At 39.8% G+C, this 23976-nt stretch overlaps 1 protein-coding gene across 3 annotated transcripts in view; it reads left to right on the forward strand.

Moving 5' to 3' along the window:
* The window catches only part of LOC137341637 (voltage-dependent calcium channel subunit alpha-2/delta-1), a 588942-nt gene that overhangs the window by 473392 nt on the left and 91574 nt on the right, over positions 1-23976 (forward strand). For 2 of the 3 annotated variants that reach the window (XM_068004938.1, XM_068004939.1), the window contains 6 exons: positions 1761-1817; positions 8230-8301; positions 9806-9877; positions 12162-12223; positions 17870-17946; positions 22195-22255. In XM_068004938.1, the coding sequence (XP_067861039.1) occupies positions 1761-1817; positions 8230-8301; positions 9806-9877; positions 12162-12223; positions 17870-17946; positions 22195-22255 (401 nt within the window). The remainder of the gene's footprint in view (positions 1-1760; positions 1818-8229; positions 8302-9805; positions 9878-12161; positions 12224-17869; positions 17947-22194; positions 22256-23976) is intronic. The other variant, XM_068004940.1, reaches the window with a different exon arrangement.

The following is a 23976-nucleotide window of genomic DNA, read 5'->3' on the forward strand; positions in this document are numbered from 1 at the left end:
CATGTTTATGCTGCGGGGGATGTGAAAACATGATTATTAACAACAGTGGGAAAAGCTTGTGTTCCAGGTCCTGGCCTGAAAATATGCGTGTGCTGGTTTATCAACAATTCAGTCTTAAATCTCTGAATTGTGTTTTTTTAACGTCTGTTTTACTCCCAATCTAAACGTGAAAGAAGAACTTTCTTTAAACCTGTTGTGAATTTAATTCCTAAGCAGTCATGTTTCTCTATAACATTGATGTTCATTGATAGAATTAAAAAATATGTATTTTGAAAAATTGTTTCCAAGAATGTCATAGATATATAAATAATGAATTAAAGTTTGTGTGTGTGTGTCAGTTTATTAGAGATAATGGCAACTTTTGAATAAGGACATATGACTAGTATGGAGTTCCAAAAGTGGGTGATGGCCTAAAATTGCAAGCAAACAGTTCACTTTGAGAATGTTGATCTCCAGATTTATTCTTTTTTCAGTTCACTTTTCTAACTAGAACCTGCTAATTGTTATAATGCTGCTGAAACTGTTTTTCATTCTAATTTATTAACAGCCAACACCTTCCTTTCCCATTTTCTTCTTTGTTTTGAAAAGATGTAGAATTCACTGCATTGGTATTAACAGATGATCCCCTGAATATCCAAGAGTCTAACAGCTATCGCAGGACAGCCATTCCCAGTTTAATGTATTGATTAGGAATGAACTATTAGGATAATCAGGGATTTAATATCAACCTTCTGCTTAGTCCCCTGCGTCCAAGCTGTCCACATTTAAGAGGGTGGAATCCAACTCGTGAATTTCTTCACTGAAAGTGACAATACCACTGATGACCCGCGAAGTGTGCTTGAACAGTACAGGAAAGGAAGAACGCTTCTTTTCCTTAGTAACAGTCAAGACCTAAAGCTGGTAACCCTGCCACCTGGGATCAAATGCCAGTCAAAATTAACTGGGCAAAAATTAATTCAGGCCTCAGGCCTCATTTCAATAATTTGGGCGAGCTGCCAGCGCTTGTCAGGCCTCCACAGGCAACTCACCCATCGGCAAAAGTGAATTTCGGGCCGGTTGCCTCGCCAGCAGCGGCCCTTAGGTAGGCCCAGAGGAAGTGGAGGAGAAGGACAGCAGTATGGAGGCTGATCGTGGCCAGCGGTGACTGTCAAGAGTACCGTTGAGGAGTAAAGATTTTGTCGTCACAACTTACACCTTCATGAGTATTGGATCCTGATGGATTCTGGATATAACATAACTGATGAATTTGTCAATAACTTACCACATGTTATTGATAACCATTGAGGGGGTTTCTTGACCTGTCAGCTTCAGGATTTGAACACTAGATTCCCAGGCCAGAGATCTCAAATCTCAGGCTCGACTTGCATTTGAACCCAGGTCTCCATGAGAGTATAATGGAACCAGAAGTGTAATGTAAAGAAAAACCATTTAAATGTAAATTGATTATTCTCCAGTAGTGCAGTAGACTGTAATTAATTATCAAACTATGCAAATTAACAGTATTTGCAGTTAATAATAATGGATAAATGATTTCAGAGGATAAACATTATAGTCTTATTCTGACATCACATCTTGACACCTGAATTGCAAACTGCAAGTTCTATTTTTGCTTCAAGACCATTGCTGTTTATATTGATTTATTTCATACCTGAAATACATGATTTGATATCCATCCCATTAATGTAGCCTTTTAGTCATAAGACATTTCATACAGATCATTGTCATGTTAACCTATAAACCTTACTTTCTTATTACCTCAGTCAATTGGTGTAGGGATCCCAAAGATAAATTTAAGACAGAGACGCCCTAATACGCAGGTAATGTAGTTGGAGGTAGCGTTCATGCTGCAAAGCTGCCAGTATTGAAGCTTTTGGAAAGAGCTTTGACAAGCTTACATTTAAGTGCCTACCTGTGGGTCTGGCTACCAAAAATATCCTGAAGCATAACTTTAAACTTGCTTAGATGATAACTAATCCATTGCCAAAGGAGCATTGGTGCTTGACTAGTTTAGAGATAACCTTTTGTATAGTGCTTTTGTCTTCTAATGCAGGCTGCTATATTGGAAAATAACATCAGCTTAAAGAGAAATTTAACATTTAGGATTACTGCGGCTGATTTGAAGATCAATGTAGCAAAATGGTTAGTTTTGTATTTGACAGACCATGCTATTTATTACAGACATTGCATGCAGTCCATGCATTTCTTTGGTGACTAGGGTATACTTTCATATACGATGATGTAACTGTGAACAGTAAGTTTTCTCCTGTAGCCCATTCCTTCATAGATTTGATTGGCCAAACCATCATAACCAATTTTTAGAAGAAGTTTTGAGTCATAAATACAATCACCATATCCCATGTAGAAATCAATATGAATGTACCTTCAAATTTTGGCTGTTTTCACAATAGATCTGGATAAAATAGTACACATTCAGGGAATTCACAATGCTAATTAGTGCCAGTCCCCTTATAAAGGCCAATACAGCTAATCCATTTCAGTTCAATGTTTGATACACAACTGATGATTATATAAATGGGTTTATCACTAAGTGAAGTCCTTGACTTTAGGTTTAAGTAAGAATTTTTGTACAGAATCTAACTCTTGTTTCATTAACACTGCAAATCAAGTCTTACTACCCCATAGAAGATCACATCTTTTGATTTGCAAATTATAGCTATTCAGAGATGAGCAACAACTGAAATCCAAAATAATCTAGATTCAGCTGATTCAGATTTTGTTTTGCAATTGGATTTTAATTAGTTTTTGCACATGATGATAGATCTAAATTTGTTCCCTGGTAAAAATCCTGCTTGAATTTTTAAAAAATCGCAATTGCTTTTAACTGTTATATAATTATATTCATCAATGAAATAGTTAATTGCTGCTTTCAGATGCTAATGACACTTTAACCTGTCACTTAGATTTGAATTTTTCTCCACAAATAATGGCGAACGTAACAAACGTAAGGTGAGCTGTGGAAGTATTACGTTGTACAGTGAGAACAAAGCACCAACATGTTTTGGCAAATGCATTAAGATGTTCTCATCTCTGCCACCTTGAGTCATTTATTTCCCCACTTTATGTACCTCTGATCCATGAGCCCTTCTCCAAGGAAAAGCCGAGGCAGAGAACCCGTGCTATGCTTCTGCCACCTTTTAAGCAGCGTATAGACAGTGTGTGACTTACCTTCCCTCCCTGTGGGCAAATGCTTGAACTACATTTCCCTACTCCCTCTAATGGCCCAGTTACATAAGGTGCTCCTCATGTGGGAAACTGTGAGCAAGAACCTTTAACACAGCATGCTGCTTCCTGACCGCACAGGGCCAAAGAGCCTGCCCCAAGGACATTGTTTAAATATAAATTAAAATGGTGACATATAGTAAAATTAGACCAGCACCAATGATAACTTCCCAGAAGTTTTGCAGCAGACATTGGTTAAAATATAAACCGGATTTGGGCTCAGGAATCTAACATGAACTGATTTGGTCATCCTGAATAGCTATTAAGAATTCTTATCTGCAAAATGGCCTTGCTTTCATTCTGAATATTATTTAATAAATTCACTGTAAGATTCACATATTATATGCTGATTGTTCATTAAATGAACAGCATCTGCGTCAGTATGCTTTAACATTTCTTGTGTTCTGTGCCTATAAAAGCATTAAGGATTCTGCACACTTCCTTTTCAGGCCATATTTAAGAACTTATTTACAATTATGTGTTCTTTGAAATAAAAGAAAATATAGCTGTGAAAAAATAGCCTTCTTTAGGTCCTGTATAAATATGTCATTGAATGTCAGATATTTGTCACTATATCATTGTCATTTTCCCTCAAAGTATTTGCATGAAACTAATGTAAACTATATTTGAAAGAACAAAGTGTATGTGGAAAAAGTTTCCCCTTTTCCTAGACTTCATGCGTCACTCTCTGAAATACTTTGAATTCTTTTGTTCCTTCCATTTAAAATGACTTCTCTTTGGAGGCTATTGATTTTGTTTGTGTTTGATGTGCTGCTTTTTGTTGGAGTTCCTTTGAAGTATTTGCATGAGTGTATTGTGGGAAACAACCGTTGTAAGCTTGCTGCCTGTAGTAACATTTTTGGCAAGTTGCCATTGATTAATTGAAGTACAGTGGAAGAAACTGGGAGGAATTTGTAATACATTGGTGATATTGCACCACAGAATACTGCTGCTTAACTCAAGGATTGTAAACAATTTTACAACACCAAGTTATAGTCCAGCAATTTTATTTTAAATTCACAAGCTTTCGGAGATTTTCTCCTTCCTCAGGCAAATTGTCAACCCCAGTCCATCACCGGCATCTCCACATCATAACTCAAGGATCACAGCACTTAAGAATCTTGCACAAGCACTTGCATTAACTAAAAATATAGTTTTCCACATTTGGTTTTAATGCTATTTCCCTGCCATTTCTGCTCCAACATTCTCCAGTTTCCAGGGTGTGACTGGAACAAATTTTGGACTCCAGTTTCCAACATGAAACTTATATATCAAAATTTATGCTTGGACTCAAAACAACCAAAAAAGTACAGTCATCTCAGTTACCAGAAGTCATATAGGACATGATAAGGAAGCATAGAACTCTACCATAGGTCCATCTGGTCTTCTTTCCTACTGTCCTAGCAGTTGTATCTTATAATGTGCTTCTCTTCAAAATACTTGTCCATTTTTTCCCGGAAGATGTCTAAGTTACTTGCCACTGCAATAAACAACCACCCTCTTGTTTCTTTACATGCTGCCCGAATCTACTTCTCAACTTAAGCTCATGGCCTCCCGTTGTACTATCTCATACTAATACAGTCCCGTCAAGGGATGTCAATAATAAAACCAGCAAATGTTGGAAATGCACAGCAGATCAGACAGGATCTGAGAACCAGTTTCAAGTGTAACTCTTCATCAGAATGCCTGTTCATGAACTGTGGTAACCATGGTACCTTAATCCGCAAAGATTGAAAATGCAGTCTGACAGAAAACTTCGGGAAGGAGGTTCTCTTGAATACATTGTTCCAAAGATTAGCAGAGAATCCATCAAATCTTGACCAGACATGAAATGCCATGCAGTTCATTGCAATAAGATGTAAAATAACAAAGGGGTTAGTGTAGATTTAACATGCTAAGGTGGCTCTGGTTGCTGTGGGGCAGAATCATTTAATGTAGTATGTTTCATATCCTGGCAACATATCCTGTTACCATGGTTGCAGCCCTGGATCCATAAAAGTCAAACAAAAAGTGTGTTTTATTTTTGATTATCTGGCAATAGAGTTCATTCTATCAATAAAGACTACAAGTCTATGGGTGCCACTGTTGTAATCCAGAAAGCTGAGGTGGGAGGAGGGGGGCTCTTTTCCCAGTAAATAGAGGGAAAATTCTCTTGAATTAATCTAAGATACTCTCAGACCAGAGACCAGTAATAATATAGTGGTAGAAGTAGAGAAGGAGCATTGTTAGAAGCTGGTTGTGTGCCTTCATTATCAACAGGCCAGTGGCACGCAACATGTGGAGTAGCAAAACAGGGGTAAACTTGACCAACAGAATGAGGTGTTATTTTTCTAGAAAAAATACGTAACTTCAGAAATACATAGGAAAAAAAATTGAAAACCAAGACTAAGTTTTTCAGGACCCAGCCAGTGGAATTTCAACTGCATTTTTAACAGTGATGTGAGCAGGTAGCCACAGTTGCACTGCCCACTCTCGTCGTTGTTGAATGGGGGAAGGCAGAGCTCCACACGCGTGTACTCGTGCGCACTCAAAACATGTGCTTGGAGTACTGATCACTGGCCTCAAACTGCTGCTGAAGTTTCCAATAATAGAATAGAGCTGACAGGACAATCAGCTCTTTCCAATCATGAGAATTTTTTTTTAAAATTCATTCATGGGATGTGGGCGTCGCTGGCGAGGCCGGCATTTATTGCCCATCCCTGATTGCCCTTGAGAAGGGTGGTACACTGATCCACCCATTAGACTGTCATTCTGAACACAGTGGAATCAGGTTTCTTTCTCAGGTTGACCCTACCTGTACCTGGGCCCAGTCCAATATAGATGTCCAACAAGGCATGACCACCTGTCTTCTCTTATGTAACATAATACTCACATTGCTGCTTAACATTTTTTTATTAAAATCATTTATTTTACCCTGCACACAAATGCTTTCATTTTATAAATGATTAGCCCAGTGGTTTTTAAGACACCATCAAAATGTGGGCAGTTTCTTCCTCTGTAATTCACCATTTTTATTTTGTTGCTGTAATCTGATTTGTATAATTGCTTCTGACTCTTATTTTTCTTTCCATGGCCACATGTATCGGAATGTGACGTGACCTGCTTACCTCATCATATGAATGTCTTGATGCATGCTGCATGGTCGGTAATGTCATGGGGTTTTCTGTGCATGTCAACTATTGTCATTTTATTCAGTGTGATTTGTTATTTAATGAGAGTGATACTTGTGTTCTGTATTGTAAAATATAACAAACCCCAGTTCTACTCTTGTTATGTCAAGAGAAACTATTCTGTTAAAATGCAGCCAGTGCCTGTGGTTTGTCTGCAGGAACAGGATTGAACCTAATTGCTGCATTAGGCACCTAATAAGGTGCCCCTAGTCCATAGATGAAAGATGCACTGGTCACCAATCCACTTTTATTTACAATATTGAATATAAGTTTTACAGATGCTATATGAAGCCAATGTATGATTGGCATGTTGTACTAGATATGTTTATTAATATTTGGTAAGTGTTAAAACAGGTTCAGTTAGATGAAAAGAGGCCAATTTGATACAATTTTGTATTTCTTTCCTGACTTTGGATGAGTGGTGCCACAGGGCTGCAAACTACTTTATTTAACATCTCGATTAAACAGATGTGCACTGAGAAACGAGATCAGTTTGATCCCTGTGTCCATTGGTGAGCAGATCGTCATTGGATCCCAATCCTCGGCAACACACTTTCTAAAATCCCTCGCCTGATTTCAATATTGATACATTGAAAAATCCCATTTCTAACCACTCCATAATGATCCCAATCCGAAGAGCTGCAGTAAAAAGCCAGTCAAACTACATAAAAGGTAGCTCATGTTTTCATGACCAATTTTTTGCAACGTAAACTATCTGTTACTCGGAACACACCTTGCAGTAAAATTGTAAGATTCCAATTGTAATTCATTCTCTAATTCTCCAACCAAAACCCTAGTGCTCAGGAAAAGGGATTTGAATCCTCATTTCAATGGTAATTGTGATTGGGATTCGTTCACCACTCCCTGTGCCATGTGATGCTGCAGCTCTGTGTGGTTCTTGTGTAAACAATTCCTGTTGTAAAATACACATCCAGCTGTTAAAAAATAGTGCATAACATCGGCAGAATGCATAATTAGGAGGAGACGCCACCTGTCTCATAAACATTCCCTATGATCCCAGTAGGGTAATTAAAATGGATTATTCGACCTTACTAGTCCTTGTCGTTAGTAGAGATTAATTTTGTTGAGCTTTGCTCATAATGGGCTGTGAATTAAATAAAACATACCAATAAAATATTTTGATGTATCTCTTGCAAATTGAAAAAGAAATGATACAGCAGAAGAAAGCTGAACCTTGCTAAGGAGCGTGATCATGTAAAAAAAATTGTCTAATGTCAACAGATCTGAATGACAGACTGTAACATTTACATTGGGTTCATTAAACCGGTTAGAGTTGCTCTATTCTGTTCCTGAGAGTGCACAATCCTTATTGTACTGGATAAAATAACTAAATTCATGCAGTTTCATCTTTGGAGATTCAGGAGATAGTCATTGATGCTCGAATTCAATAATTCTACTTGTTACATAAAGGTTAAACCACAGAACAGTTAATTATGATAGTGCAATGCCTATGGGTGTTAATACGGCCAAATGTCAGCAAGCATCCATACAATAAGAAGGTTAAAACAATTGCCTTATGAGCAATATTATACAGCGCATGCATTCAGTTCAATATTCTCCAACCAACAGTTTTGAAATGTAACATATTTGTGAATGTTACATGGAATGAGATGTTGGAAAAATATTTTCCTAAACAAGCATCTTGTTTTATCTACTGCTAACTTTTTGCTTAACCATCCTTACTGAGAAGGGTACAAAAAATAAATCTAGATTCTATATTGGTTCAGGCACAAATGTTGAACTTTATGTCACATAGTATTTTCCACTTATTGTTTGATGATTATTCCTTTTGGTTTAGAATCCTAAATCTCAGGAGCCAGTCACTTTGGATTTTCTAGATGCTGAACTGGAGAATGAAATTAAAGTGGAGGTAAGACGATCTTAGTTGGCCAGCGGCTACCGACAGTGGCATGACAAGCCTTTTAACTCCATAATGTCTGGATTCACTTTAAAAATAATCCTGGTTCATATGTAAATTGCCTGTACTTTTTTTCCGTGGCATTTGGCTTTCTGTGTATTGCAGGTCATGTGCCTACTTGAAGAAAGTTTGCCTTCTCCTAATTGAACATGACAGCCTGTCTGTGTAATCATGAACAGACTCTGACTGGCAAACTCTGCGTGCCGATTGTCCTGACCACAGGAGATTGTTACAGTTAGTGGTTAGGTTGCTTGTCCATGCATGCTGCGATGTGGGCCTCATTTTTAAAAAAAACTTCTTTATTTTAGTGAAATGGTGCCTTTTTTGGAAACCATTCAAGTCTTGGAACTGCTGAATAGTGTTGTCATTCATAGAAAATCTAAGCGCTGATTGCTGGTTAATGAGACACCACTAGAATGTAATGGCTGGATTGTCTGTCCGTTCTTAAAAGTGCATGGGCCCAGGTCTGACACTATGCCAAAACCCTGCAACCAGACTGATGCACTTTCTACCAACAATCTAACTGCTGTTCTCTATACTGTAAAGGGACAAGCTTGGTTGCAACTCTGTAAAATACAGAAGAAAGGGAATTTCAACACACCATTTCACCTATCACTAGCAAATTACCTGTGGCTTTGCCCATGGTCAGCAGATGAATTTTTTTCATTTTCACAACGGCAACCAATTTGGGAGAGAGACTTCAGAAACTCTCTCCACAGAGCCATCCAGGGGCCAGAGCCTGCAATGACATTGTGACATTTGACATGGGAAAATTGAATGGGAAATGTTGCCAGAAAAGCATGACCTAAAATCATGAAAACAGGAAGTAAGGTTTGTGAACAGGAAATGTGTGCCCTGCACAAAATATTTAATAATCTATAGATTCAAACTGTGAAGACACTCCTCAAATGTTGTTACTAACTCAAACTGCAATCACCTATATTTTTTCTTGTGCACATGCATATGTAGAATAAAATGTTAATGGTTGACGAGCTGGTGGATGAAACTGAAAAGAAGTCCACAACATCTGGTAGTAGCTAATCTTGACTTTTATTAACTTGTGTATATTTCCAGAACATGGCAATGGGCTTAATTCCCTATGGCAATATTGAATTTAAACAGAGCCTTTGAGCCATTCATTCATCCATCATGATGCACTTTGACCCCTGTAATTCATGATGTTGCACTTACAAATTCATCTTTACATTTCTTCTAGATGGTACATTTGAACTACATCTTTGTACTTTGTCATAACACTGCTACTGACTACTACTGTGCCATTGGCCCCTTTCTTTATAGAGTTACATGCCACTAAACTAGCTTTGGAAATTGCTTTGTTGAGCTCTGCTTGAGGTAGGGCTGCAAAGCAATTTGGAGACTTCATCCCATATTAGTCACTGGATCAAACTGTTGCACAAAACTGAATAGCTGCAGGTTATTTATTTATGTCTTCCAGATTCGACACAGCATGATAGAAGGACAAAATGATAAGAGGACTCTAGAGACACTAATCAAATCCTATGATGAGGTACAGTCTATAGATACTTGATTGTCTAATTGGTCTCTGTTGAGATTTTTTTTGAAAACGAACACGAAATGCTTCAAGGAAGGGATAAGCATTGTTCTTTATTTTTCAGTATTTACTGAGCCTCAGATGTCAAAATCAACAGTAATAAAGGCTCAATTTTGAAATGGTGGCGGGTTGGAGTTGAGTGGGGGGGGGAGGTGAAGGTGCGCATGGCAAACCCGAATAAATAAAACTTACCTGATTGATTGGCTGGCTGTCGTCAGGAGCTGCAACGCGAGGGGGGTGAGAGGAAGAGAGCGAGACGTCATCCTGCACTGGAATGGAAGATTGGGGGGTGGGGAAGAATGGAAGATCGGGGGGAGAGGGGAAGATCGGGGGCACATCAACGAGGGGGGGGTGAAGAGGGGGACATCGGAGCAGGGTGCAAAGGTAGGTTGATTTTGTGTTTTAACTTCATGCAATGGTTTTTTATTTAATTTATTTAGTTTCTTGTTCCCTGATCCGGCCCTTCATGCCTGCTTTCACCAGGCGTGAATCAGAAGCCGTGGGAAAGCCGCCCAGGTAAGTTAAAAATCGTTCTAACGACCTACTATGTCACAACTAATTAAGTAACTCATCGAGGTACAGTTGGCTCTTTAACTATCATCCCACCGGCTTTAATTACCGGCGGGACTTCCGCATTCGGGATGCCTGCGCACGCTCAAGTGCGTCCGTGGAGAACTCGGAAGTCAGTGGGTTGGAGCCGGCTTCTGAACCTGCAATTTACGTGTAAAATCAAGCCTGAAGAATCAGCCTTCTCTACCCAGGACAAGGTTATATTATTAGGGTGTCGGTGTTATGTAGATTTTGTACCATGACCTGTTTTGCTAATCCTCTTTAACGATGCAAACATAGTTCATTATATTACCTCCCTGCAGTTAACGAAGCTGAGATTTTTTTTCTTTTTTCTTTCCCCTCTCTTCTGAAGGATTGATTCTTCCTGAGATGTGGTTCTGCTGGCACCATTAACCCTTCAGTAGCTCATTGATTAGCCACTCAACATTTCTGAGCCCAGATTTTAAGTGCTGAGTGGGGAGAGAAGGCTTCACATACAAACCATTAGAAGTGCAGGGACAGGCAAATCAGATCAAATGTGCAACAAGCGCACTGATAATTTTAAAATTTCTAATTTATTTTAATATTCAATCATTAATATTTTTTTCAAGTAATGTACAGAATGAAACTTGTAGTCTTCCTTGAGGCAAGCACTTTGGAACAATTTTCCGTGTCCAGCTGTTTGCAATTTAAAAACTTAAGGATCCCTGTCCCTGATTCTGACAGGGTCGCCAATGGCTGGTGTCATGTGTTGCTATTCCTCCACAGCACAAGCACAAAAGCAGCAGCAACACTCTACATATGCAGCATTTTTAACACTTGGACTGCCAGTGGGTCCACGGAATCCCTGGGCTGGGCCAACCAGTTTTCAGTTCTCGTAAGATGATGATGAAAATATTGCAATAATAAAAATTGTTCAAATGTCAGGAATAACACTTTTACTACTAAATAAATACTTAAAGTACAATTTTAACAAAAAATATTAATTCTAGTCACAGTTATCCCGATATTGCTCTTATCGTTTTTGGCAGGTAACAAACGTGCAAGTTCCAAAAGACATTCAGTACTCAAAAGGGTTAATCTTCACCGTTTCGTTTCAGTGATGTGTGTCAGTGGCAAAATATTTGCTTTGGGTGTTTTTTTTTATTGCTGTTCAATGCTGTTGCAATTAGTTTACTTTGAACATTCTCCCTTTCTAGTGAATCAGCCATGATCTTATCAAATGGCGGAGCAGGCACGAGGGGCTGAATGGCCTACTCCTGTTCTTATGTTCTCTCGGAGGTGCCGTCTTTCAGCCGAGATGTTAAACCGAAGCCCTGTCTGCGCTCTCTGGTGGACAAAAACGATCTCATGGCACTGTTTTGTAGAAGAGCAGGGGAGTTCTCCTGGTGTACTGAACAACACTTAGCCCTCAACCAACATCACTAAAAAACAGATTATCTGGTCATTATCACATTGCTATTTGTGGAACCTGTTCGTTGTACACAAATTGGTTGCTGCGTTTCCTACATTGCAGCAGTGACTCCGCTTGATAAGTATTTAATTGGCTGTAAACTGCTTTTCTCTTTGTTTTCTTTCTTTTTTTCTGATATACTGTTGTAAATCAAAGTACACAGATATATAGTGATGCAAAGCATACTGAAAGTAATTTTGAATTGAGTTATTAAATACTCTTCTTTTGTCTTTCCAGAGGTATATTGATAAAGGGACTCGAACCTATACATGGACTCTAGTAAATACTACAGATTACAGGTAATGAAATATTACATTAGAAGAGGTTGCATTCTCTTTCCAATCACCTTTTGAGGCTATATTTAAGTTTTGTTTAAACTATTCATTTTTGGAGGTAGCACAGTTGGTTAAACTTTGAACACTGCCCAGTCAACTCTGGGACCTGGTTTCAAATCTGTCTCAGACAGGTTGCTATTATACTATCACTTTCACATGATGCAAAGTGACTTCAAATGTACATCGACGTAAAAGCAACGCAACTGTAGAGTCAGGTCGGTGATCTGACTTCTGAATGCACTGAAGTAGGTCGAGAGAAATCGCTTGGACTTCACATCTAGTGTAGTACAACTTCATGCCACTATCAATCCAAGTTTCGAAAGTGCTCAGGCAGTCCATTAATCCTCCTTGGACCTTTATAAACGTAGCATGGGTCTTTTCAATGCTAGGAGAAAGCAGGTGTTCCTGCCCACATTCTAATAATTGAAAATAAGCCATCCAAGGAAAGAGAGCTCAGTGAGAGTCCAGATGGCTGGTGAGGAAACAAGAAATGTCACACTTGTGCAGTTGGGGTACCTTTCTGAAATTGGTGTTAAAGAATTTGTTTCCTCACCTTTCAGCTCCAATTATTTAACTATGCGAGTTGATAATGGGACCAACCGTCTATCTCCTTAAACAATGAAATTTAAGGGTAGAGAACAAAACAGAGCGAACAACGGAGAAGGAAATAGGGTGAATTAGTGTCAAATTAGAAGCTGAAAGAGAAATAGAGAGGGAAAGAAAGATTTGATTGAGAAAGAGAAAAAAGACAGAAAGGAAAAGTATGGAAAAAATTTAAAATTTAAAAATCCTCTGGGAACAATTTACTACCTGCAGGAATGAGACTCCACAGTTTCAATTGTTCCCTTTCTAGGCCTCCAAGGTTGAGTGGCCTGTCAAGACCATAAATCACCCCATTAACAGGGTCCTTACACCGTGAAATAGCAGCCTTAACTTTCTGCAGCGAGTTTAAATCGTATCTACGTTGCAAATCCAGCAATTTCTCGACACTCATGGGGAGGTTGACATTGAGCTCCTGTTTTTGTGAGGCGAACGGCGGAGTTGGGCAAATCGTCCAATAATTTGTGGCGATTCACAACTCACAGCTTGCCTCTTCCTCGCCACAAATTGCTGGGGTTTTTTTACACACAGATAACAGCAAGTGCCGTGAACTCACCGTTATTTTTCCAGCAAACTCTGGCCCAATTGAGACAGTGTAGAAGGAGCTTTATTTTGCATCTTACTCATGTAGTGCCTGACTTGGAATTGCGTGAGGCTGACACACAGGCCTGATTTTTGGAGATGCTTCCTGCAACATGGAGGCTTGCTGGAGGCAGGTGGGGGTTGGAAAAACTGGCCCTGGACCTCAACCTTCTGATTTGTGTCTGACGGGCAATTTGGGACCAAAGAATGCTACTGGTATGCAGAGGCCTCATTTAAATTATTTAAGACAGGTCCCATGTTGAATCTTCTAACTTCGGGCAAGGCTCCATCTACAGCGTGCACTTCTCCCATCTAAAGTGGGCGTGCGGGAGTCCTGGGACTTGGCAGGTTCAAGAAGGCATTTTAAAGGGGAATAACAATTTTCATTCCTGGTAAAAGTCTTTGCTTTCTTTTGTGTTTTTAATTACATTGTGCTGCTTTGGCTCCAGGTATTAGTTGTTTTTTCTGAGTAGAATCACCTGGGCCTGTTTGCTGTTTCTCAGCTGCAACATCTATCTTCAAAGAAAAAGTGTGCTATGCATTTTGGCACAATAAAAATGTGTACAAAAGGACAATGGTTGTGCACAGTACTTCAAATGGTACTTCCCGAAGGGAGTGGGAATTATCAACTTAGGTTTGTGCCATGGATGCTGGGCCCCACAAGAAATATAAGGAATATGGTTATCTCTGCCTTCCTGCTGATACTGCAAACCTCTTGCTCACTAGGAGTGAGGTATTAGGGACCTAGATGACTGTATTGACTGAGTCAGCAACCTTCCTAAATGCAGCTTTTGCCTATTTTTTTATTGAGGCCCCCTAAAAAAATCGCCTTTTCTTGGGTCACCTCCGGCAGCAAGACCTCCAACCTCTTAGCATCAAAAGTAGCACTTCTGCTCACATTTCTGCACTGTGCCTTTGTGAGCAAACAGTCAACTTTTCTATCACCCCTTCAACTTCTCCTTTAATGAGCTACTGCCCTTTAAGAGCTGCCACCTTGCCGTATTTTCTGCTCCCAACCATGTGTGCCACAGGTCAAGCTCTCTCAGCAATCTGATCAGCAATGTGCCAGTACCTTATTCAAATTAGAGGGAGGAACTCCCATCATAAAATTTGGTGCAGCTGGTCCTCTGAGCAGCTGAAAAAGGCACGAGCCAGCTGAAGCCTGTTTTGGCCATTATCAGATCAAGTGAAAATAGTCAAAAGTTAGTCCCATTTCCCTGCAAAATCTTTCAAGTGGACAAAAGAGCAGGTCAGAGGCTGGGTATTCTGCGGCGAGTGACTCACCTCTTAACTCCGCAAAGCCTTTCCACCATCTACAAGGCACAAGTCAGGAGTGTGATGGAATACTCTCCACTTGCCTGGATGAGTGCAGCTCCAACAACACTCAAGAAGCTCGAGACCATCCAGGACAAAGCAGCCCGCTTGATTGGCACCCCATCCACCACCCTAAACGTTCACTCCCTTCACCACCGGCGCACAGTGGCTGCAGTGTGTACCATCCACAGGATGTCCTGCAGCAACTCGCTAAGGCTTCTTCGACAGCACCTCCCAAACCCGCGACCTCTACCACCTAGAAGGACAAGAGCAGCAGGCACATGAGAACAACACCACCTGCACGTTCCCCTCCAAGTCACACACCATCCCGACTTGGAAATATATCGCCGTTCCTTCATCGTCGCTGGGTCAAAATCCTGGAACTCCCTTCCTAACAGCACTGTGGGAGAACCTTCACCATGCGGACTGCAGCGGTTCAAGAAGGCGGCTCACCACCACCTTCTCAAGGGCAATTAGGGATGGGCAATAAATGCCGGCCTCACCAGCGACGCCCACATCCCATGAACGAATAAAAAAAAAACATAAAAGATCCCCTACCCACAAAAGAAACATCCATACTGTTTATACAACACATGAATTAACCAAAACAGTCATTATTCTTTACTAGTTGTTCAGCATAGCTCAATATATTCCAAGGCAGGATGATGGAGATATCGTCTTTCCCCCCCCTCCCATTTTTCTTCCTTACCTTTCCTCTCCTAAAGGGGGCGTTCCCATGCTTTGGTATGGTTGCATGAATGCTGGTCATATTTTGGTACCATGTTCAAGTAGCCATTATTCACATTTGATCCTTGACAGTCATTGTGCACAGGCCATTCAACCATATGAATCATCGCAACTATACCCAATCCTCTCCTCACCTGATGTTCACAATCACACACTTCCAGGAACTTCAGGAGCAGGAACCCTGACCACTTTTCCCATTCCATTGCTCTAGTTGGGATCAATTACCTTGGTACAGAACGAGGATCAAAACTGGAACCTTCTTGGTGTGTATGGCTTAGCTATTCATGGAACAAGCTTTGTGAGCCATTGGGGAGGTCGAGAACATACCTTAAAATAAATTTTCTTCACACTGTTGGGGAACTTGGAATGGAGAATCCCACAAATAATGCTGTCTTTCACACCTTTTAACAAAAAAAAATCCTGTGTGATTGTATTCAGAAAGAACATTGTTATCATTCATTTGTCTTCAGCTTCTGTTCTGCTGGGTGAGAGTTTGATTATGTTGCTTTACTTCTGCGCAGTCTCATAACAAATGTCGTGACCTGTGGTAGGAAACAGTTCTTGTGAGAAGACATCTTTTAGCTGTAGTCACATGTAACAATTGCTCTCCCCCGGAACATTCTCATCAGTTCCCCCTTTATAAAGTCAGCTATGTTGAAAGAACTGTATTTAAACTTTGATTAAACAATTTTGTCTAGTTCTGATTCATTCAATATGATTAACTAAATAAGAATCTCTGTGACGTGATTGGGATGGGGAACAATCTGAGAATGCGGAATAGACACTCATACCAAAGTTATTATGTCAGTGATTTACCAGTCACATGGCTTCAGTTATGGTCTATTTTGTATGATTTTAGGCAGGGAATTTCCGGATATTGACTCGGCAACGATATAGGAATGGCCATATATGTCCATTTATCCACTAGACTATCAGGCTCAGTAACTCTTCCAAGCCAGCTCACAAGAAGATGTCATCAGCGCTCTTGACTGAAACAAAATATTTTTCTCTTCCTCCTGGCTTCCACCATCCATTTTGATGTTCTGAACAACTTGGAAAAAAAACTGAGCTTTCATCGGCTGAAAACTGGCTTCAAAGGTCATTTATATCAGTCAGTCAAAAGCTCAGGGCCTGAAGATTGACATGGTCATGTCAGGTGATGTTACGGACAGGGTTGAAGTTCCATTGGTTTGGTTTTGACAGGGATCCTGCTGACCTGCGTGCTGTGTGGCTGAGAAATGCTGTCGCAGTACAAAGAGCACTATTGGTGTTATTATACTATAGGACTATTGGTGCGATGACAACTTCCCTTGAAATTCTTACTGAGTTAGTGTGCAGGATGGAAACAAAGTATATCACCCGAAGCTGTTTCTTTTTAATTGTAGCTTTGGGGGACTGTAACTTCTAACTGTAGAGGATTGGAAATGAACAAAATTCATTTTGCTGCATTCTGGTGGTTGTTTTTGGAATGTGTTCTCGAACAGATGTTTAATTGCTTGATTGTTAAAACTTGGCATCTGTGATGCTTCTAATGCAAGGTGTGAAATGATCTACTTTAATAGAACTCTGTTTATCTTCTGCACGTAAAATAAAATATAGCTGAAGAATCATGGTCTAAGATTCCCCTTTAAAATCTGAAACCAGAAAAATCAGACAGAATTCCCACTCCTGACCAATATCGAGTGACTCAGACTGGAATCTGTGCATGTGGGACTGGGACATCGGATCAGATTCAGCTGTGATTATACTGAAGGATGGTTGGTACCTATGGAACTTACCCCAGCAAGGAGTCAGCACCTTTGGTGGTGGGGGCGGTGGGGGGAAGGGGAGACTGGTGGTTGGAGGGTGAGAATATGAAGCACAGATTTTTATGTGAAAGGTAGAGTTCCTACTTGACTTTGTAATGAGTTTATCTGCGTCAGCCAAATAAAAACACTGTCTGTTTGATGCCCACACTGCCCTATTGGCCTTCTATGTAAGCAGAACACTCGAATCAAGGACGGGCTAGGTAATTTGATTTTGTTTTTGAGAAAGCAGACAAGAGAGTTTAGTTGAGGGAAAATCTCCTTCTCACTATAACAAAAACGTGCTGTCATTTTCTGCTAGATTACATCATCCCTTTTCCTCTTGCCACCAAGGATCACCATTTTGGGTATTAAAACCAATGAAGCTGACAGCACAGGCAGATTATCATGTATAATCACAGGCTGACTGCTGGCAGTTCAAAGGAACTGCCGTGGGATAATTAATGGCAACCCGTTTACCATAGTAGCAATGGCATCTTCTATTCATGCTGTTTCCTGTATGGTTGTTTCTCACCCACCAGAATCAATAAGTTATGTAATAATATCTATCTATTTTCCCCAGTTTGGCATTGGTTCTGCCACCGTACGGCTCCTACTACATCAAAGCTAAATTAGAGGAGGTTATCACCCAGGCGAAACGTAAGTATTGGGAAGGGTGCAAGCTGACCTGATAATGCATGCCAGAAAAGAACAAAGTATTGATTCTGTACAGCAATAAAAGATCTTAAGCTCATTCTTTGAAAGTTTCTGAAACAGTAAGAAATAGGTTGTCAGATAGATGTCCTTCATAGTGTGAAGCAATGATTCTAAAGCATCGGAGAAACAAACATGCAAGGATGTAAACGACTGCATGGTTTGAATCTGTAAGAGTACTCATTTTCTTTTTATGTTAAAGTTGCGTTACTGAATATACACAATTTTCCTTGTTATGTAATTTTAGAATCATTGTACAGCTGTACCTTCTGGTTCTATGCATCCATTAAAAGGTCTGTTTATTTCTTATGATTATTGGATTTTTTGCACGATTGTATAAATAATCTAATAGTTTTGGATAGAAAAGAAACCCTGCCTCTCATTCATTGAAGTATTGTATATTGAAAAAAGAGTTTCACCATCAGTTGACTTTCTGTGCAAGTTTAATTTGACTTGTACCTGAATGAATATCACAGAGGAAATTATCACAGAAGTAATACAAGTCTCACCCACTTTTCTTGTGCTCGTCTTTTTGTTGTTTTATCTTGCAACATAAATCTTTATTGCACTTTAATATATTAAAAAGAGTTGCAAAGACAAAATAAAATGACAATTCCCCACCTGCATGTGTGATATTTCAAGCCTGTTAGCAGCCTCGACGGCCTAGCCTTAAGCATGCGCTAATCATCCAACTATAGTTTGTGTCCCTTTTATACCCAGCACATCCATTTGGCACAGAGTGCCATTTAGCCTTGTGTTCCTAAGCCCCCTTTAAATCATGCTTGGCTAAACAAAGACCCTGGCACCTTCAGCACCAAAACATTAGAATTATAGGACATCCAAAGGTAGTCTTAGAAAGATTTGGGTAAGATAATTCATGTTAATGTTTGACCCATAAATGTTCCTAGCCTGTGACTTTGCAATATAAATTTAACAGTTGTTTGTCATGCAGGTGAGGCATGATTGCAGACTGAACCATCCATCCTTAATATACAGGAAGCTTATAAAATGATAATCACAGATGTTCAAACTTTCAAATTTCCTGGCCACTCAGTTTTGGGCAAGGTGACTAATGCAACATTGCTCCTTTTAAATGCATCTGCTGCATCTTTTCAAACCAGACGTGCACAACTCAGGAAATTCATGCCATTTCTTTCCTGACCACAGAAAATCTTTACCAAATGGGAAAAAGTAAACTGTTTTAAAATGACCCTAAACCTACTGGGAGCTTCTGCCCCCTGCGAGTATATTTGCACCATTATATCACGCGATGGCATATCTCCACCAAGATGTCTTCTCCAGAGTGATGCTTTAGTGGAGCTGGGCTGAGGATGGCTGTTTGCCACAAAATTCTTGAAATTCCATCTGTTGTCCACGTCGCCATTAGTTGACATTTCTTTGAGGCTGTTTCTTACATAGCAACAGAATTCTCCCACTGTCACTGATGGGAAAGATTAAAAACACTTGGGGAGAAATTCAAGTTACGGCTGCCCATTTTGCACCCGTAAAATGGGCGTTAGGCCTCTGAATTTCACGTTGCGATCTGGAAGTGCGCTGGACGCCATGTTGCGTAGGTGACTTTAAATACACCACTTGTAGGACCCTGAGGGCAAAACTCAGGTATAAGTGAATGGAGCTTGTTCCCCACATGCTACATCTAGCTGTACCAGGTCTTGAACAGTCTAACCAGTGGTCCTTAAAGAGGCCGCTGGAAGTCGCTCAAAAAGACGGCCCAGACATTTTCAGTTTTTATTGATGTGGGCCCAAGAGAAGCAGGAGTGTTCCTCCTAGGCCTACAAGTAAACTCCAGCCCACTGCCAGCATAATACTTAGCCAGCCCTCCCTCCACTCCGCAAAATGGGATTACCTATCCCCCTCCCACCCCCCCCCGACCTGACTGGTGGCCAGCTCCGTGTGACAGCCAGGTGATTTTGCGCCCTCCCTGACTGGCGAGCTGCAGCTTGGTCCCCATTTGGTGCCCATAGCTTGTTGGCAGTGTTTAACTGAGACCTCAAGCCAAATTTGGCTCTGGCTTTGAGCCGACACGATCTGGCATGTGGAATGTTCGCTCCGCCAACTTCGTACCCGTTTTGGGCGCAAGTTGAATTTCTGCCCCCCCCCCCCGCAATTTTAAGGTGCCACCAATTAGTTAACGCTATTTAATGGCAATGTTGTAATAGTGCTTAGCCCAAGGCTGAATTTAATTTGTTTCAAGTTAACTAAGTTTTCCCTCCAGCCATTCTTGGGGGGTGATTTTAAACCCCAAGAACGGGTGGGTTGGGGGTGGGTGGGAATTGAAAATAGTTGTTTTTGGGTCGCGACCGCAACCCGGCTTTATTTCCAGGTTTAATGTTGGTGTGTAAAAGTATGGGCTTCCCACTGGGAATGCAAAGTCCGAAAATTTTGCGGTTGCAACCCAAAAAAACAATTATTTTCACTCCCACCCGCCTCCAATCCACCTGTTCTTGGGGTTTAAAAGCACTCCCTTGGTCTCTCCAGGCTGTGCACTTTTTTTGGTCCTGAAGACAACCAATCTGCTCCCAGGCCTCGATAATTGCTGCCAGGACCAGGCCTAGGAACTACTCTGCTTTGCATTTTTTGTTCCTCTATTTGGTGCCTCCCTACAGCACTAAAGCTGAGATTAGGAATTGAAAACAGTAGCTGTGAAAGACCAGTGTGTGACATGGCCCAGTCTATTGCTGCTCTAACATGCTACATCACAACATCATGTCATTTTCATACGACTGTTTAAAAGCAGATGACGACTATCAATTTTTATTAGGAGATTTATCATAACTTTCTGCTATTATTGTGAAATGGACTCAGTCATATGGAGCTTATTGGGTTAGATTTAAAGCCCTTTCCAGTCTAGAGGAACAACAGAGATGTTGTAAATTGAGAGAGGGGGGATACCAAAACGCTATAGGATAGGGATAAGGTGAGAAGAAAATTGCTAAACAATATGATGCGAAGACCATTGTAGTGTCTTCATGTTGTCTGTTGCATTTTACTACTCTGGGTTGCATTCAAAAGATGATGTTGCTATTGGAAACAGCCTTGGGTCTTCCAGGCTGCTCAGTCGTAATGTAAATACTACAGGCACATGCAGGTCAACAACAGCTTTAGAATTTAAAAATGCCATTTACAGAACATGTGTAAGTTCAGAACAATAATCAGATATAATTCAAATTACAACTCCCCTGGAAACTTGTGTTTCTATGCATTTTTTCTTTGCTGTTGTAGGCCTGAATCCCTAATTGTGCACTTTTAAAGGACTGAGATTCCATTTTATGCATGAAGCCTTTAAGACCTGCAGGAAGATTATTGGCCACTATCAAAGAAAACAAATTTTTAAAAACAATTTAGCATCCAAAAATAATAAAAAGTTATGATTTGTAATGAAGAGAGAGACATGTACCATATGTTCTGCACCTCATGTTATTGCATGCATTTTACAAACCACTATTTCTACATTTTATTGAAGAACATTATTTGATTGTTGTAATGCTTCTCATTATATTTGATACTGTGCATGATATTGCCTTATATTAGGGCCTTAAGTATACCCAGACTTGTATTACCTTTGTGTGGAGATGCATTTGTTGCTCAGTGAACAGACCTTTAAATGATACAGCTTCTCGAAGGTAACGTTAATGGTGATCACATACAGTTTTCAGTCTGCAAGCGAGTGTGTCTTTTTCAGACTTCTGCTGTGCATTAAGTCTCCCAGTATAGCACAATATTTTTATTCAAGCACTCATTGAATAAAATATTGTTTATAATCCCTTCTACTTGACCCTTTTTCCTGTTCCCTGCTTTCTCTTTCTGATGGATTCTGACAGCCAAAAGCAAGGGCAAGTATCTTTTTGTTGGTCAATTTCCTCATTGTATTGTCTTTAGAGTATACTGTAATGCACTAGTGCTCCTATCCCTGTTGGATATTTTCCTGTGTTTATCGTATCTGATCTTTATCTATTAGCTCTTGGTGTCCATTACCATTACATTAATAGCTTTAGCTTACTTCTTTTATAAGAATTATTGCCTGCTGTCTGTGAAAAAAAATTGGTTGCTGAATAATTATTTCTGCTGTTTTGGTAAGAGAAATTGTGCTTAAACTGTTCCATGTCAAGGTCTAGCTACCTGAAGAGTATCAATGGAAGCAATAACGACATCTTAACAATTGTTTCTTTTCAGACTTAGAATCAATAATGCCCGATAACTTCGACACTACAGGATATGTGTATCTCGCACCAAGGTAGCTCAGTTTAATGCTTTGTTGTGAGAGCGCATGTAAAGCATGACTGTTTGGGGAGGGAGGGGCTTGATTTGCTGTGACTTGGGAGCTCCTGGCACTGGAATAACTTCCTTTAATGGTGTCCGGACTGGTGCCAAATTCGGGAGATCTCTGGGTTTTGACAGGAGTTCAGAAATGTTGACGTTTGTCCTGTGGTGAAGAACTTCCTTTTTTGACCTGCTTCTCATCTATTCCATTTCAGCTACATTCAACAGTTTTAAAACCTAAAGAAAGAAACTATATCTGTCACGAGCAAGGAATATTTTCAAAGTAATAATTCATTGAGTCCTCAATGTTCTTAGCATGTTCTCACTTCCTAATTTTTGGTAAAATCAAGGTATTGAGAGCCTGTGGGCTAATCAAAACATGAAGCGTTTTTGAATACATCAAATTTGAATCAATCCATAAGTGTTGATTTAAATAAAAATGGCCCCTTGACAGTCTATTAATACATTGAGATCAGTTGTTCATTGCAATCATTCTTTTTAGACATTGGTATACCAACACAAGAATTCAAGTCCTGTCATCATTACTAGTTTGCCCCGATACTGCTCCAACCAGCAGAAATAAAAAAGGCAAAAAACATAGGAAGATGCAGCTGGGAAGAAAGAAATAAAGAATGAAACGAGATAAAATGGATGAAAAATCAAAACACAAAAGCAGTAAAAGAGACAAAGAAAGAAAAGTAAAAATATTTCTGAAAGACATTGATAGCTACATTAAAAACAAAACAGCCATCTGATTATCTGGAGTGGACGCTCACAGTCTGGATCTGGATAGTAATCAGTGAATCTTGTTCCTGAACCAATCACTTCAGAATAACTCAAAGGTGAGAGAGTGAAAAGGCTGTGTGTTACAGACAGATGGCCACTACATGCTTAATTCTGGAGATATTTGGGTGTTCAATTCCGCACAAAAATGTTTAATGATACTAGAACAGAAAACACTGGGAATGTGCATCTGACTAGTCAACACCTGAAACAGAGAGAAGTTAACATTTCAGATGGGACCTTTGCCACAATGATAGAGTCAGCAGTGCACATATAGCACGTAAAAGTGGCAATTCAGCTTTTCTGAAGTAATATAAACTGAAAGCATTACAACATAATGGAGGTTCTTTCATAAAGAAACAAGCACCAGATTATAAATATGAATAAGAAATTGATCTGTTGCAAGATGTTAACCAGTTTCCACAACTATTTATAGTTAAATTGAAGAATTGTTGAAATTAACTATTAAAATTGATAGCATATGCATCTTGGTGTGTGTTAAAACACATGGAAATCTGTGAATTATATTCACAACGTCCTTATTCAATAAGCTGTGACAGAAGCCTATCATTGTTTCATTTCAATGTTTTCCAGTTATAGCCTTCAGAGCAGTAGAAACTACAGACTCGAACAGGCTGAGCATTACACTACTGAGCAGAGATCTGCAGACCAGAGAGTATCAGAAACATGAGAATTTTATGAAACGGCCTGTTTTCAATAACTATTGTCTCAGCCTCCTGCTTTGCAGCCCTCAAAAAATACTATTTAATCTCTCTTTATAATTTCAACTACACATGCAATAGAATAGAATGTTTTGTGTTGGAACATATTCTAACACAATAGCAGTAGTGTTGGCCGATTTTAGATATTGGCTTCAATATTGGAGAAATGATTTGCCTGTTTTTCAATGAT

The sequence above is a fragment of the Heptranchias perlo genome, chromosome 24 (genome assembly GCF_035084215.1).
Source record: "Heptranchias perlo isolate sHepPer1 chromosome 24, sHepPer1.hap1, whole genome shotgun sequence".
NCBI lineage: Eukaryota > Metazoa > Chordata > Chondrichthyes > Hexanchiformes > Hexanchidae > Heptranchias > Heptranchias perlo.